At 38.6% G+C, this 17492-nt stretch overlaps 2 protein-coding genes across 2 annotated transcripts in view; both read right to left on the reverse strand.

The window, feature by feature from the left end:
* LOC111251254 (synaptic vesicular amine transporter-like) overlaps positions 1 to 11936 on the reverse strand; it is a 33763-nt gene extending 21827 nt beyond the window's left edge. The window contains exons 1-5 of the mRNA XM_022807668.2: positions 11875 to 11936; positions 11285 to 11404; positions 980 to 1155; positions 442 to 592; positions 101 to 184 (exon numbers count right to left, since the gene is read on the reverse strand). Of these exons, the coding sequence (XP_022663403.2) occupies positions 101 to 184; positions 442 to 592; positions 980 to 1155; positions 11285 to 11404; positions 11875 to 11884 (541 nt within the window). The 5' untranslated portion in view covers positions 11885 to 11936. The remainder of the gene's footprint in view (positions 1 to 100; positions 185 to 441; positions 593 to 979; positions 1156 to 11284; positions 11405 to 11874) is intronic.
* Positions 11937 to 13934: 1998 nt separating this feature from the next.
* On the reverse strand, positions 13935 to 16552 carry LOC111251876 (uncharacterized). Its single transcript, XM_022808958.2, has 4 exons — positions 16247 to 16552; positions 15455 to 15513; positions 14882 to 15183; positions 13935 to 14305 (listed from the first exon to the last, which is right to left on the reverse strand). Exons 1-4 carry the CDS (start codon positions 16266 to 16268, stop codon positions 14041 to 14043), a joined length of 648 nt encoding a protein of 215 aa, XP_022664693.1. The 5' UTR covers positions 16269 to 16552; the 3' UTR covers positions 13935 to 14040.
* Between the last annotated feature and the right edge of the window lie 940 nt (positions 16553 to 17492).

The following is a 17492-nucleotide window of genomic DNA, read 5'->3' on the forward strand; positions in this document are numbered from 1 at the left end:
TCTCGCGGTCACTAGCCAGCAGTTATCAGCACAACCTTATAATCGGAAAAAAAAAACATTCATTGAACAAAAAACACGTTTCTAACGTATATTTACTCACCTGAAATAGCTATGCCAGCTGACGCGAATCCGTGGAGGATCTTAGCCACGATAATGTGCCAGACCCTATTTGCTATACAAAAAACTGCACATACAATTAGCACACAAATAAATATAGAAATACTTTTCGCGAAATATTCCACCCCCTCAAAGGGTGGTAATAGTATAGAAATGCTTCTTTACTTTCAAAGTATAACCATGGTTGATTATGAAACCTCAAAGGTAAGAATAAGACACTAACCCTAGGTCAATATCGTTGTGAATTAGTAAACAACATGGGCGATCTTCAATTGTAAGGTATACTGCTATAGTAATGTAAAGTATATAGAAAGAAACTTTTACCGAGGCACGAGATCGTAAGTAGATAGACAGCCCACGAGAGCACCGTACGGTGACTTCGCCTTGACGCGATAAGGCCAACGGCAGGCGTGACAAACAGTTGGACAAGGGCTTTTGTGGCGGAGATGTACGCTGCTATTTCAGTTGCACGGTCCTAATTGGACCAGATGTAAGATTAAGTGAGAATGGCTTCGAGGATCCTATGGCTGTGGTATACTCTCGATAATTGCACATTTGTACACTTTTATGACAGACGTGCTATTCCATTCGTATGATTATTAATATCGGATTGATACGCAAACTACTTGAGAAATTGGTGCAACAGGTATAAATTGCTGGTAAAGTTTCTACATAATATAAATATATATTAGTTTAGATAATAGCATGTAAATACAATGCACTATTATAATATGTATGTGCAGATGCAGGAAAAAAAAAGATAAAAACCATCCAAGTTCCACTAGTAAATCTATATGGGTTGTTATAATAACGACAATTAAGTCAAACATGTCCAAAGCTACTGCGGATTGCTGCCTGTTACATCGTTCGTTGTACATATGCGTGAGGTTATCGGGTCTGAGGATTCGTTCATGAAGTAATTAATTCCATTTTGAACGGAAGTCGCCGGTAACGAATCATTTGATGGTGCCGACGACGTCACGACGCTATAGTTATCGGATCCATTGATTTCGCTAAGAAAGTCCGGCAGCACTGGAACTGAGACAGAAACAGAATTATAGCGAAGCTTAATCCACTATTGTATTTATTTGCATACATTCAACGGCAGTGGTGTTTTATTGTTATGGTAAAAGAGGGAATATAATACAAATTGATAGCAGATAAACTTCACGTTCTTTTTATAGTTTGCACGCACGTTTCGTCGTTCTTATATATAATACGAGCAAATTTTATCAGAGATGGCAGATGTATTGTGTATCGATTTAGCATAGTGATGATGTCGGCGACCTGAGGCTATACGCTTTCTGATTCTAGTCACATCTGCGTGAGTCTGTACTTGTGATTCACTTGAAGAAGCTGATATATTATTATTATTGCGACTGGCCTCTACATTCGCTTTGTTTGATAAAGAAATAGCACCGTGGGCATAAGCTGCTCTCTTAAGCCTAAAAACGGGCAGACCATAAGCTTGTTCCTCCAAGACACCGCGTATGATTTCCATTGAAAATGTTTACGAGACGCATACGAAAACGTTTACGAGAAAAATTCTGTTACTTGCTTTATTTTCCGATCGAACTGGGTGCGTGCAGCTTCGTTTGGTCAGCATGTGAACCCTGAACCTTAATTCACTGGGGCATGTTACCATTCTGTCGAACCATCCCGTTGTAGTCGTCCTATTACCGTTCACTTTACTGTAAACTTAATTCACTTATTCACTGTCCTGCTTCAGTAAGTCCGTTAGAGTCATTTCGTTACGGCACGCTGATGTCCCATTCCCTAATAGATCCGATTCCCTGCACCAGCAATCTTGTTTCAATTGTTTAGTAAGCATGATTAGAATCTACCATTTTCATCCCCTGTTCTCCTGTAATGCCGCAGCAGATTTCCCATGTCTTTGTGTGAAATACCCCACGTTATCATAGTAATTAAACGATCGGTGTGCTAAAACTGAATCTCTATGCCCTTGCAGTCGTCTCGATACTATCAAGACTTAGTGGTATATTAGGCCGCTTGGGAGGAAAAACAAGTAAGAGGTGTAGTAATATTTCTCAAATGTTTTCAACCGCTTTCTAGAGATTGAAAAAATTTTCTTTTGAAAATATAGTATCGTGCTTATTATCGTTCTTATTGTGTACAGGTAAATCAAAGCAAGTAACGTTAACCATTTAGAGATCAAAGCGCTCTTAATGAAACCGCCGTCTTACCGGTCTGCATTACAGGCCATTATAAAGTTATTACATTTCTCATTATAGAGCAACTTATTTTAAATCAGTCGTATTCATCATGGCAGCTTTTTTTTTTTGACTAGTCAAGTCTGCACGCAACGTATCGTAAACGTTGCTAGAGCTGTTTCTGAGAGGAGCGGCACGTGTATACGTGCACGCATACATGTACATATATAGGATCATTTACTTTCGATGTATCCATCTTTCAAACTATAACGAAGTCCAGTATGTGCATGATGTACTGTTCATAAGAACTCGTCAAGAGTGTTATTTTACCATGGATTTTATTCGGACTTCTCGAAAAACAGATATCGAGGCCTTTTATTTATAAGGTTTATACAGTGCGAATGTAATTTATATGAAAAATTATCATCTCGGTATATTTGTATTGCTGCTTGACTGGATCAGCAAAACTGATTCATAGAAGAATATAAAACCCACGAACAATCACTATGAGCTAAAATAATTCCATACTGCGGACTCTGGACACAAAATATTAATGTTTGTATAAATATTAATGATCACCGAAAGGCGTCAAAAGACTTTCTATAGGCGAAACTGAATGAGTTCGATTTGTGCAATGTGTAATTCCAACGACGCCGACAACTATCGAGACAACGTTTTTTCTTTAAACACACCGGCCTTTCCCAGGGAGTTTTTCAAAGTGCGAAGTTTAATAATGTTCACACATAGGTCTAAGCCTTTTACGAACAGGCGATTAATAGGACATTTCCAATATACCGTATTGAATATTAAGCCACATCTCGCTTTGAGCCTGTGACAACGCCTCATAGAGGTTGCTCAAGTAAAATTATATTTAAGACATGAATGCCAATATTACCTCTTGCAATATATTATCTTCGTATTGTGCTTTTCGATGAAATTGATAAATTAGAAATAAATACCTATATGTATCTATATTCTTATCCCTCTAGCAGTATAGTATTCTTGTACTTGTATACTAATATTCACCTTTTTTTTTTTTTTTTTGTCATTAAGAAACGATGTACCATCGAAATAACCATACAGGTTGCACGTAAATAAATTCCTCTGACATATTAAATATTGACGTATCTCAAAACAAAAGACAAATTCATCGTTGTATCGGAAGGATGCTGAACATCGACTAAACAGAAAATAGCATGCCGAGGAAGTAATAGACCAACCTTTACAACTATAAAATAGGTTTTCTGCTTGTAGGAAAAAAAATTATTATCTGACAGCATATCATACAGTGTAAATGCAAACTTCAAAATCAAGAAAAAAAAAAATCGAATCATTGCAGTTCCGCATCATATATAACAATATGAATGCAACATAAATTGTCAACAGAAGTGTGTCGTGACAACGGATGAATTTCAGAGGCAAACAGCTGCGAGTAAAATTGATATCTGAGCACAGTTATTGTTGTTATTGAGATTTCTGCCATCAACACAACCTCAGAGATATAAAGTTAACCCCCTGATTAGACCTACGCAGTAAATTAATAAATCAAAAATAGTTGTTAAAAAAGTATTGAAGATATCAGAGTATCCTGAATAGTTACCTCTTATACGTAAGCTTCCGCAACGAAGCACAACAAGAAAGACAACTCCTAAATTCTAGAAGATGCGGATATTTTCCGATGTGGAAAAAATTGAGTAAATAATGTAAAATGTGTAGAGAACACTGTGTATTCGCGTTATATTTGATTTCAAAATACGTTGTCTTACGAGTCAAGCCAACAAAAGGTTGGGACACCTTTTTGGAACGCTGGTGGGAGGCAAACCTAGAGTGTACATCGCAGTAATCCTCAATCGAGATTCAGTACATCATGGAAACGATGTATGTACAGTGACGTTAAGGTAGGCATTATTTATCATGTAAATAATTGTGCCGTCATGCTTAAATATCTCATACGATATCGACTTCCATAAGCACTTTTTTTTTAATTCTGATAGTTTAAAATAAGGAACCTTTTGAAAGGATGTGATTATTACGGATCACGATCAATGGCTTTACACCAATATGAAGCAGCAAAAGGAATAGATATTTCTCTGAGGTAATTGATTAGTTCTGCATCATAAAAAGACTATGATTTATAACTGGAAATGTCTTATATACAGGAAAACGCCTGAGAAAAACGAGATGGTCAACAAGGTTCGTATATGGTCTACTTACGTCGAGTACACACGAGAGAAAATCTCGTAAACGAGGTAAGTTAAAGACTCCGCGCCATATTTCGATTCAAAATTACTTTCTTGTAAAAATAAGACACACGATATGAAAGAATAGTATACACCTTGTTGCCAGCCTCTCATAACTACGTGTTTTAATTCACTATGCCAGAAACAATGCATCAGAGCCCAAAATTTAAATGACCATAAACCAGTTTGGATGGCCAAAAGAGAAATACTTCGTCTGCTAATGATGAACAGCAAGAGAATTAGAGGGTAACACATACATATGGTAGAAATATTATAAGGCAGAGAAATTTTGCAAAGCTAGTGCAAGGTGAGAATCTCGATAATCTTCAATTCTGTAATCAGATTTAACTTTAGCGTGCTTAAAACTGACGTCATTAGGGTAATATGTACCTACTTCGTTTAAAGACATCATAAACTTTAAAAAAATTATGCTCTGTCGTAATAATTATAATTCATGGGGGACGAATTCGAAAGTACTAAACGGACGAAGCACCAATGACGTAATTTAAATGCGTCACAAAATTATGCCGTTCACCTGGTCCGAACCATAATCTACGCATACCGACGACGGTTTTTTGTAAATCCGTTTTTTTACAGTATTAGACACTGCTGGTATCCAAGCACGTAGCGGCTTCTAAATTTTACAGCTTAGTAAACTAAACTATGTACAGATGACCGAGATATACCTGCGCTGGTGCCACTGAGTAATTGTTTCCTATGGTAAAGGCCGTTCAAAAGTGTGGGACATTTAATACAGAGACAAATATATAAATGTCACATGGGGGACATTAGTGAATATTTGATAAGAGCATTTTTCTTTGAAGGGCTATAAAATGTATACCATATAGTGAACAGTTTTGCAATGTAATTCGTAATGCGACAATTTTTAACCCCCAGAACTTGCGGTTCGCAGTTAATGAACATGGTAGAAACGTGACATGGTCATGTTCATATGTACATAACCCTCACGTCATCGAAGTTAAAGTTTACTCGGGATAACCAACCGATATAAGGCACGAGTATAAACGATTATCATTTGAAGCTCTTTCATATTTTCGGCCACGGGAGCATAATCTTGATAAGCTCAGCCACTCGAAAATTTGTGCCCAGTGCTCAATTGCAATACGCCTACAAACAAGCTTTCTTCAAATCGGTGCGCTTTAAAATCCCTGTTCAATGAGGCGACGCCGAATAAGATCTTAAATCTGTTCATTCACGCAGATTGAGGTAATCCTTTTGTGGGATTTCTTTCTCCATACATCATCCTCTGAATCGCCCCCACTTCTTCGGTAAAGCTTCTAAAGGAAATCCGGTTGAAAAAATCGACCGACCCGCGCAAAACTGCTTATGCTCTTTAGACTAGTAGCACTTCGTTTTCTCTTAACTATCTTGTATATCCGTACCTCCCAGTTGATTATATGAGCCAGTTATCGTAAATACCTCAATGTGAGGTTTATTACTACCGAACGATTCTCAGAAAAGGGATACGTCAGCATAAAGCAGATCAAGTCAAGTGGTATTGTCATTTGGCTTGCAGTTTCTTCAGAAGTGTTTCATTATGTATTTTTAAAAGCGATAAGTACACCTAATTTTCTAACTAGACACGGTTCAGATTTTACGTCCGTCCATCTAAGCCGTTACGCATTGTTTCAGATGGCTGGCCCTTTCCAACACGAAATAAAACGCGGACCCAATCTGTCGGTTGTAAACAGAATGACTAATAGAGTTGTCGTTATACTATTGTAAGTGTTAACTGTAATGTTTTAGGTAGCTGCTAGCCAAAGAAGATTAGATGGGCTGCGTTAAAGGGTTTAGTAACATTTTGTTGTCCTTTCTTATGTTGAAGTAAATAATTATAAAAAAAAAAGTAAGACTAATCTTATGATCCTATGTGAACCCGATTTATGTGCGCCCGTTGTTTCATTCGAGTTTGGGAGTACCCCCTGATCAAATTGCCATACTATTCTTGGATCGACCGTGTATTCTCTACGATAAGTAGTGACCCACAGAGCTGTGTTTAGGTGATTATCAAATCATTCGAAAAATATCTGCACTGTTGTATGTGATAGGTTAGACGAAATTAAATCTAATTTCGTCTAACCAAATCATTTAGTCGGATCAGACTACGGAGACCTTGCTAGTAAGGAGCCAAGCCTCAGCTTTCGCTGGGATCAGAAAGGTGTAACTGGCACATTCGTATTCGGTATTTGTGCTATACTAACAGTAAACGTAAGCGTCCTTCGCAAAGCTTTGCCATCTTTTAGAGCAACCACCTATGACAAAGCTACTATTTATGATACCCAGCAAAGATGAACGCATCAGGTATATGTATATATAGGTATACACTTTACGCCTTTATGTAATCTACGTATGCTGCTGGCGCTAGCAGCGCTTAGCGTCAGCTTGGAGGGTTCATTGCCTCTTTAGAGGCAACTTTTCAACGAAAAGCCTGCTCGAGCACCATCTTCGACGGACAAGTGTAACAGCCAACCCTTGGCAGGCCGTTTGCCAAGACCTGCGCCGCGACGCTTGCGTGTAAATGCGTGTGAATCTCCGAGTACCCGAACAAAGTGGCGTACAAGAATAATATATCAACATTTTCGCGCATCTTGTACGACAAAGCCTTGTTACACATTTTCAACTTAATATATATAAAAGGTAGGCAAGGGAATGCCTGGCAGCCTGTGATGCTTTCAGGCACAACGCTCTACTATAGCGGACAAGCATGCAGCCGTGCAGTAATGTACTTTGATATATTAATACAGTATCTTTATCAGGGCTGCTAAGAACGCTGTGTTAAGGGTGTTGTGTGTGCGTATGTATATATATATATATATATATATATATATATAGGCACGAGGATCGAGCATGATGTAGAAAGATCGAGGTGTATTTTATTTATTTAACAGTTGTTCTCCTTTTGGCTTCGGTGAGGGTTCTAATATACGTCCGAGTATAAGTATATAATTATGAGCTTATTCCGCACTAAAAGGAAATAAAAAGGTGATCAATAAACTTCTTATCGTCTAGCCCTATATGAACCAACGTCTTCGTAACTTTACAGGCGTCAGCACGGCGAGGTGTTGCGAGCGTTAAACGGCAAGTACGCCGACTCGCAAACGTTGAGTATTGCTTTTGGTAGCCATATCATACTTTTTTAGATGTCTTTTGCAAAATAGAACGGGTATGATACTGTACGAAGCATACGAACATTTGTAACTAATAAAAACCTTTAATTTTATCTAAGCATATGGAACCTGTCAATAGCATCGTAGCGTTTTTATACTATACCATTTGATTCTTTATTGGCCTGCAAATCAAAGGACGTTTTCACTGTGTTTGCAATCTAGCATCATACAGCATCTCGACAAATAAAATGTTCGGTTCTGGCGAGCTTATCTATTGCTTAATCTGTTGGCTAAGAAAAGTAGTCCTCTCGCAACGTTCGGTTTTCCAAGAATCGGATGAGAAATTTTTTTATTCTTTCATTCTCTTTCGAATTCAGGTTTCATCCAGAAGATATGGATAAATATTAAATAAACAAAAAGTTATTGCAGTATACTTTACCTTTGTATATTGCTAGGCAACACACAAGGGTAAAGCAACTACAGATTTTTTAAATTTAATCTACAATTATTACACTTGTTTGTATTGTAAACAAAAAAAGCTCTAAGGTTTCGGACGATGCTCTAATTTGCGTTTATTTATGTAAGTACAATTCGCATAAGGTTCTGACCATTTAAGCAAAACATATAAAATTTTAGTGAACGGTGAGATATGATCTTTTTAGAACGACTATAGATGTCATACAGAGGCAAATTTCGACAAGAGTTACTTTTCGCATATTTTAATCATTGCGACTAGTGCCTAAAGGACCTACCTCCAATCTATTAACCCGCTTAATCTCTCTATTTTTCGGGCTTTATGTCCGGTATCGCTGTCAGGCATTTTATCAGACGACTGGATTGCAGCACGAAACAAAATGCCCGGGTTGGAATCCAGACCACAACGTGTTCCTAGGCCAGTAAGCTATCACTTCATCTATTTCATGGATATCTATCCCGTTTCTTCTCTCAATATTTAGCAAAAAAATACGCTCGAAAAAAAAATTTGCAGAACTTTCAGTTTTTGAACAAGAAAAACAATCCAATTACAACACTTTCATAAACCTGACCTTGTTATTGCTTTCTAAAGTGAAACCCAAAGTATAAAACGAGCTCGGGACCGGCGAGATGCTCGCTATAATTTTGAAACGAAAACTCTAATGCCTACTACGTACCAGTTCTATAGGTATGTATACAAGCTCTCTGAATTGTACTTAGTTGAATACTCTAGAACTATAATGTTTTCTACACACATCTACCATTAATGTCATTACCAGGCTAAAATGTCTCTCGGAACGTTCTACCGAATCGTCAATGCATATATACATATGACATATACAATCGCAGTAGACGCAGCCGCAGTGTTTTCAAACTGTAATCAATCGTCCTCAACATCTACGCGCAAAGAAAGGTTTACTCAAAAACACGAACGTATTATAGCATACTAAGGCAAGGCTCTCGCTGATTGCAACAGGTAGAGACGTGAACAGAATTATGTAGCTAGTCTGCCCGTACAAAAACAGATTGGACGGTTTTCCTTGATGGATTTTGAAAGCATTTAGATATCGACTATCTAACATGGACTGTGCATAAGGCGAAACTGAAACAGGGATTCAGATCTGAAATGGCCGACGGCTGAATCTAATGGAGGGTTACGGGTTGTATATACATCTGTGTTAGTGCGCATCAGTTGAGAACGAAATGCATAGGAAAAGTTCACGACTACTCGGGTCGAATTTGTCGACTTGACACATTTGGACGGATTGAGGAGTATGGACTGATACGAAAGACACTGAAACCTTCCAATTGGACGCCTAGTGCCCAGCAATTACTGTGAACTTCGGGCTTGCTAGGATGCCGTCAATTCAGCTTTATTGGATTGAATGGCAAGAGTCAGCAGCTGACTACATACAAAAATCTATACGAACACAATCCTTGTCCTGAGTCCTGAGAAGAACTAGATCAAAGCCGCAGATTCGTACAATCTAGGAATGTAACGTAAACCTTTCTAACCATGCTTATTGTCTATGTACCGTATAATACAAATAAAAACCACTAATTCTATTAAGGTAATTTATCATCTATACAGATCTTATTTATTCAATAATGTCAACCAGATAGACTATAATTAGTCAAATGTATGTATTATATTTAAATTTCTATAATTCACATATGAAATGAATGCACTTGAACGGAACTTGTCAGTTGCTAAAGCACTCACTTTCTACTATTCTAAACAAAGGATTAGATGAATTGAAGATAAAAAAAGCTGTACCTTAATTTCGGATTCAGCATGTTCAGAACCTCGCCTTGATTACTTTCATAAAGCCATGATGACGTATTTGTTTTCTATACGTTAGGACTGATGACACGATGAACAACAAGCTTACGTAATATATATATATATATCAATCCGTTAGCGTTTATCGATCGGGTTGAAGGGAACACGAAGGCGGCTGCATAGGAGGGAATGCTGTGGTCAATAAAGCATACATAAACCCCTTCGACGAAAACAACAAACGAAAGCCAGAGTAACCGTTTCCTCAGCGGCATAATAAAGTATCGAAAGTGGCTGGCACGGCCTTTATCTTATTGGCTCTTTGTCGCAGGTTTGTTCTAACAGTTTTACACCTCCTACCGGTCCTCCAAAAGCTTTATAAGTGGACCTTAGGGAGCGAATTCATGCTACTTACAAAGACACAAACTTTAGTAGTCATTTAAAATTATTATCTCATGCTTGCACACACCCGACAGAAATAATATGCATTTATGGTGCAGTTGCATTGGCATGTTGTGCCGTTCATTTTTACGGAACAACCACTAATCGTCTTTTCGTTATAAACCCAACTTCTTACCCGATGTACTTTCTTGTAAGGATGCTAAGTCCAAAAAACGCTTTTTATTCTCAACGGTTTTTATTCTACAACACACAGGTTATCCTTAAGAAAACACTTAACAAAATGTGGACAACGTTTGTGGACGGCGCAGCAAAAACAAAAACCCACTTATTTCTTAGAATACGAATGGATCGATAATTTAATGAAATTTTTTTTTGAGAGCTGCAATTTATTCGATGATGTGGACTGACACGCATGCTTTAATAAGCTAACTTAAATCTGCGGTATCGTTTACTTTCGGTCACTTATCACGAGTGAGCTGTGAATAAAAGGGGGGAAGTAATTAGCTTTCTCCCTCCTGTCGACATCACTCGAAATTTGATATAACCGTATGATTTTAAATCTGATCTTTGTATCGCAAACGCCGTCATGTATGACTGATAGCTCTGTTTAAAGGTTCTTTCGACCTGACAAGTCTTTTAAGGATAAAAAGCAAAAAATTTTACAATGTCACCGCATTTATTGGTTAAATGATGTATTGCGATCTCAGTCAGTAAACAGAAAGGCAGATCTTTTGTGGAGTTCGAGCACTGACATGTCCGATTCGTATACTATTAAAGCGATTTTCGTAAGTCTAGGGTCAATTATTAAAGTTGATTACATCTAAACTCAGAACTTTTAAATGAGCGCTATATATAAAAACCAGCATTATGCTTACCAATTAACAACCATTATTAAACAAATTTGATTATCGTCGTCAAAAAATTAAGTTTAAAAAGTGAAGTGTTACTTGAAAATTACAATTTTACACTAACCGGCAGCTGCGAGTAGGATGTTATCGACATAAAGCGATGAGTACACGACGAAAAACAAGCATTTCGCCGAATGACGGAGTTCAAGAGCCTTTGACGTAAATCTTTCATAAACAATATTTCCTGTAATGTAATATTGAGATTTGGATAACATGACTTCAATAAGTGACTGAAAAAAAACATTACGTAAAAAGCACAAAAATCAATAGAAAACAGTGGAAACTAGCTCCACACCGCTCATTCATATATTATTACACAAGAACACTGCTATTCACTATCAATCAATAAAGAATAGTCCTTTTTTTCAGATCCAAAGTACACGGCTTAGCATTTGTCCCAACGCAAAAACTTGGACTCACAAAATCGTCTATCTCTATTTAAAGCCAGTGTTTATAGGCCTGGGAGCGTTCAAAAGATATGCGCGTACACTATTACTCCTTCACGGCTTCCTGCTGGACTAGGCCGTACCCAAAGCTTGCCACTGCTTTACCTCATTCATTTCTCGTTCACCTAATCTCACTCATTATCGATTTGAGGATAACCGGTTATTTATCCGACATTAATTTAATAAAACATTATGCAGGCCTACTTACCGATCCACATGTTTTCAGCTCTAGAAGCTTCACGCAACTGGTCGAGCAAGCTGCTCGTTTGTCGCTCTTCGTCACACCAAATGCTACCACACTGAGAAAGCTAAGGAGGGGGCATACACGAAACGTGACAAAACCTCTTTTCCTCGGATTGTCACTAAAGGCGAGGCGTTACCGAGACAGAGTCTTCACTAGTCTTTTATAATGCCAGACAGAAGGAACTTTAATGGGTCTTATAAACAGACCGGGGTCGTAGGTGTTCGATTTCAGTATTCCGGTTGGCACATTATCGTTTTCCGTTTGCACTGGCCTCTAGTGGCTTGACATAACATATATCGAATATGCTCGGCCTTCATAATTATAGCTAGAACTAGACGTCGGCTAACATAAATTAGGTATTAATGCTCATTCATTTCTCAGTGAGGCAACTGACTACATAGGGTAAAGGGTGTAACTAGTACCAGTTTTAGCCATGTTGTGTGTTCTAATAGTTTTAATCCCAGAAGATCTTCCTAGAAGAGAACAATGCAAAAATCCTACAAAGCTATTATTACATCTGACGGCATTCTCGCCGACCGTTTCGGAGACGTTTTTTGCATGGAAGAAAACTATAATTCGAATAGGCAGCTTTTTGAAGTACGCGATCTTTCTTTGGACATGCGTAGCTGTTTGCAGTCAGTCGTAGATTTCCATGTCGCTACAGAGTCAGCACGGACATAAAGCCGAACTGACAAAGCGTGCAACACTTTCGCGTGTCCATAGTTTCAGGTACAAGTAGTCAATCATCAGTATACTGCAGTAGGCCTTGTTCTTGGCCCGCGAAAGAAGCATTTCAATCTTAGCAAAATCGATCTTGCCGGTTTACGTTGTAGGTCTTACTTACCCTATAGCAGTTTTCCCTTATTCGTCATAGATGCGTCATTTGTTTGATGAACCTCCAAATACAGTTGAATGCCGCCGTAATAAATGCGTCCATTTGTATTTAACGAGACTCGTCATGGTTGCTAACTCAGGTATAGCGGTAGTTCGCGAATAATTGTCTTAGATACTGCTAAACGTTATACTTAACGATTACGCATATCCTCACTCCTGAACTCTAATCCACACGATTTGTTTTTCTATAAAGAGTTGCTTTAATATAATAGTAACGCTTGCACATAAATAGAAGCGCATATAAATATAGATGGATATTACCGAATATTACACCTGTACCTTTCGTTCACAGGATTAATTTCAATTCTAGAGATTTTGTTAACGCGATTATCGATGAACTACTGCAGTTTGAAGAACGGACAGTTGTTCGCCCTGAATCGCTTACTCCATGGACACACAATGAGTACGATCGGAAGCATGCTTCATCACACGAAGTTCGACTTGTAATATAAGGAGACTCTCATTGCAGTGACCCCATTGTATTGTCTTCGCTGAGATGAGATAGTACGCGCATACTTCTGATGGCTTTATACACTCCGCCGCAGTTTGAACAAACCTATCTAATTGGCTGTCAAAATCCGACACAAATGCTTGTTCGTAACAGAAGAGAGACCTAGCTCATCACATCCAAATCACACGTAACTTAAATACATTGAGTTGACCCCCCCCCCCCCAAACCTGGTATCGAAGCTTACACAGCTATAGTAGACCAAATAGCGGCAACAATCATTCATCGCATTAAGGTTTCCCATTGTGTGTTGCCAACTGCGTTGCTAGAGTTCCACTTAAGCACATAGTTTACGGTATTTCAAAGCACATAGCTCCAAAAATTTTACTCCAACGAGTTGGGCAATACCCGCTTACACAATTTCGTCTCGAAACAATTAGCATCCTAATCGTATGAACTAATTTTTATATGGCACCGAAAAACACGAAACGTGGAAAAATTATGAACACGAAAACATCCCGTATTTCTTGAGTTAGTGTAATTGGTCTAAAAAAAAAACAGGCAAACGTATGTGGTCAAGGTAATACCGACCACAGTAGACATCGGATGCAAGCTAAGTGTCTGACAGCTTTTTGTCTACTTGCGAATAACTCAACTTAAAAAACAGCCATAACGAACGAATGTGAATTTATTGTATAAACTAACTATTGACTTCTCTATACTCCATCGTCATGTTCTACCGTAGTCATCATCTACTGTACTGACCGCTGCAGAAAATTTCCAGATAGTTAGGTGAGAAGCATATAGCAATCCTGGGCTTGTTTCTCCAAATTTTTCTGGATATCGGCGATTTTAAGGGCCATGATCCACAGTTGGAATGCGACGGCCCTTTCATAAAGAACCCTGCGATCCACAGGGAGCGTCCTATAGAAAATTTGAAGCGCTTCGTCACCCTTAGCGTTGATAGAACTCACGCTACTATAGATACAAACGAGCGATCGGACGTCATATGTGCCCTTGTCATGCTCCATGATTCTCACGCCATCCGATAACCTATATAGAAAGGATAGATGCAAGATTTGCACAATTTATTATCATTGCCGTTAACAACCAACAAGTCTTCGCGCAGCTATCGTCATGTCTGTGCCAAATGCTTTAAACAAACTGTGACTGCGTGTACTTTTTACACGTACTTTTCTTTTAGGAGACTCTCCCTAGCTCGGAGCTTTAAAGCGAACTTAGCGATGAGCTATTTTAAAACCTTTTATTTTTCATTCTGTACATAGCTATACGAAAACGCATGTTTAAAAGCTTGGTTTGCCAATACGTTACTTTACACAATTGCAGGCATTCAATGCTTTTTGGTGATGGACATTTTTATTGAAGGCCCCCGTGATAGCTAGGTTTGAAAAACGAAAAGCTCACTTAGAATTCCTATTTGAGATTCCGTGCAGCTAACATACTCACGCGTCCCTGGGCGCTCATCGTGCTTATTAGAGATACGTTTCGTAGCAACCGAATATGCCACGATTGTTATTTTCTATATCTCTGTGTTTAATGTGTAAGCCTAGCCGCAGGAGGTGAAGGTCAATAGTGATTATTACATGAAACAATGTACGCATTACTCACTGGCGGCTTCCGTTTGCAATGGCTTTATCGACAATACGACAAACGTCATTTCTGAACTTAACCCAAGCCCTGGCGTTATCATCACGTTGGCGGTTCTCCGCAGCAGCGTCTTCCATGCGCAGTTCGCTTTCGGGCTGGTCAATTTCGCGTTTTCCGAGATGCCGTCTTAAAGCAGCTTCGTGTAACTGGATTGCTTTATCTAAAGGTTCGGGAAGCTTGCTGATTGCCCGAATTGAGGCATCTCTGACTTGGGCTAGCTGAACCTGCACCCAGTTGGTATAATTGGCTACACACTGCCTGAACTACACGGAAAAGAGTTCACATTAGAGGAAAACAGCTATGCCTTAAAATAAACATGATTGGTGCGCGACACAAGATTTAAGCATAGCTCGCTGTTAATAAGTTTTCTGTCAGAAGCCTAAACCTTGAAAGTTCCGCAATTGTTCTAATAACGAAAATAGAAATTATAACAGTGATTAACGCTAATCTGAAAAAGAGTGGGAGAAATTGGCCTCGTATTGATAGCCGCAGCTGCGTGAAGCGATATATCTATGTAAAGAAGGTAAAACATACCCCTCTATCTTTCAAAGAACATTGTTGACCATCCACAACCGCGATAAATGCGAGAAAAGCTGCAAGATTTAGAAAATGAATAAATGCCCAACAGAAAACATCGAGCGAAGACATGAAACGCACATAGTTAATACTATAACACCAAGGTACAATAAGAATCTGCTTGCACCGAAAAAAATGACTATATGTGCTAGAGGATGGTAACCATGCCAATCGTATAATAATAGTATGTATTCCTCAAAAGTCGTCAGCCGCGTTTTTTACTATTAGCTTTGTATAGTACGAAACGACGGCACGCACACAAGTAAAAACATTTACTCAATACAGGGAGTGCATAGGAAATTACGAGCTCATAGTATAATAAATAGCTCTAAAATAAAATACGAGCTCAAATAAAGATAGAAATAGAGTTTCATGTTCAGCACAAGTTACATCGATTTGAAAATGAACGCTTTTATAGAACAGATTTCATAATTGAATGAATTTTCGTACGGTTCAAAACTTGCTGAATAAGCAGTATTTATAATTGTGACTTTACTACAGTTATTAGTAACGGTGAGACCTGTGAAAGTCAAAACTTTTTTTGAATATCGTAAAGTCAAGGACGATTTCACGAATTTCGAAACAAGTCTTCTTTTTTGATCTTTAGTTGTCTGTATTGCCTGATGATCTATTTTATATGTCAACCATAATGCTACCGTCCTCTACAATGAAATGTAACATATCACAGCATTGTGCTGGAATAGCACAGACAAACGATTGAAGCAAATTTACCCACGCCATAGCGTTTACCTGACGCTAGCAACAGGTGCATTGTCCTTACTGATAGTTTGCAATTTTGTTCTGTTCAGAGAAGACGCTACACTGCTAATAGTTGTATTGTCAGTCACTCAGCACTGAATGGATTGTGAGGACGCTTGTGCACGTGTGAAATTTAAAGGCGTAGGAGGCTACAATAGGCGGAAAGTTGTGTGCCTAGCGACCCTGTGTACACTTTGCGAGAATGTTGAGCCACTTGAGGGAAGCAATCATCTGAGCAAGCAGACATTGAAGGTTGTGACTTCGTTGTCTCTGAACGCTCGGCAGCATGATTTATGTTTTCGAATTAAGGAACCCTTCTTTCCTGCATACATACAGTCATTGTGGCCTTAACTGAAGCTTACAGAAGACATAAATACAGCTATACACCAGTGTATATATCTTAGGCACTACTTCTAAGGGCATAGTAATATGGGCGATGGTATATTATCAGACCGTCGACGCCTAAAACAAAAGATGTTTTCTCTTCTTATTAACGTACTGTACAGACACTGTGATATCATTCACTTCTCAGAGATCGGGCGTCATTATTATTTGCGTGTGATAATTGAGCTAAAGATCAGATGTCGTCTCATCAAATGTTGTCGACTTATTCAGTGGTAAAGCCAGCTTGGAGGATTTGGTATCAAAAAAATTATCGCTTGAGTTATGGAAAACTTACTGTTCGCGGCGGTCTTTCCTTGAACCCGTGTTTATCTAACTCTGATGCACTTATGATCTAGAAATACTGAGCATATCGTTTCTTGGTTGCCAGTGCCTCGAGGGTTGACGATTACGCCGATATATACCGTTTACGGGAAGTTTCGTTTGACAGTATCCATTTTGGATTGGATTGTTCCACGCATCCAGGATGCGGTAGCCATGCTGCCACTTAAGGTTAGTCACCACAAATGGAGGCATCCGTTCCATAAGTGAGCATTGCCGAAACAATTAGGTTAGAGTGTTATCTAAAATTATACAGCTTTCGGTTCCAATTCTATGCAATGAACTGCCAAGCCCATTGACCTAGGCTATACCTACGATTACTGGTGGGAAAGATCCTAAATTCGGTACAGATTCAATATTTAGATTAGCAAATGCCCTAATATCCAATATTTTAATAAATTTCCAACAGAACCAAACTGCTGCGCCAGAGAACAGCTAGTTAGCTTCACGACGTTAACGTTTTAAACTCGTAGGACGTAAATGTAGATTTGCATTAACGTTTCGCGAAGACCCG

The sequence above is a fragment of the Varroa destructor genome, unplaced genomic scaffold (genome assembly GCF_002443255.2).
Source record: "Varroa destructor unplaced genomic scaffold, Vdes_3.0 BEIS01000005.1, whole genome shotgun sequence".
Taxonomy (NCBI): domain Eukaryota; kingdom Metazoa; phylum Arthropoda; class Arachnida; order Mesostigmata; family Varroidae; genus Varroa; species Varroa destructor.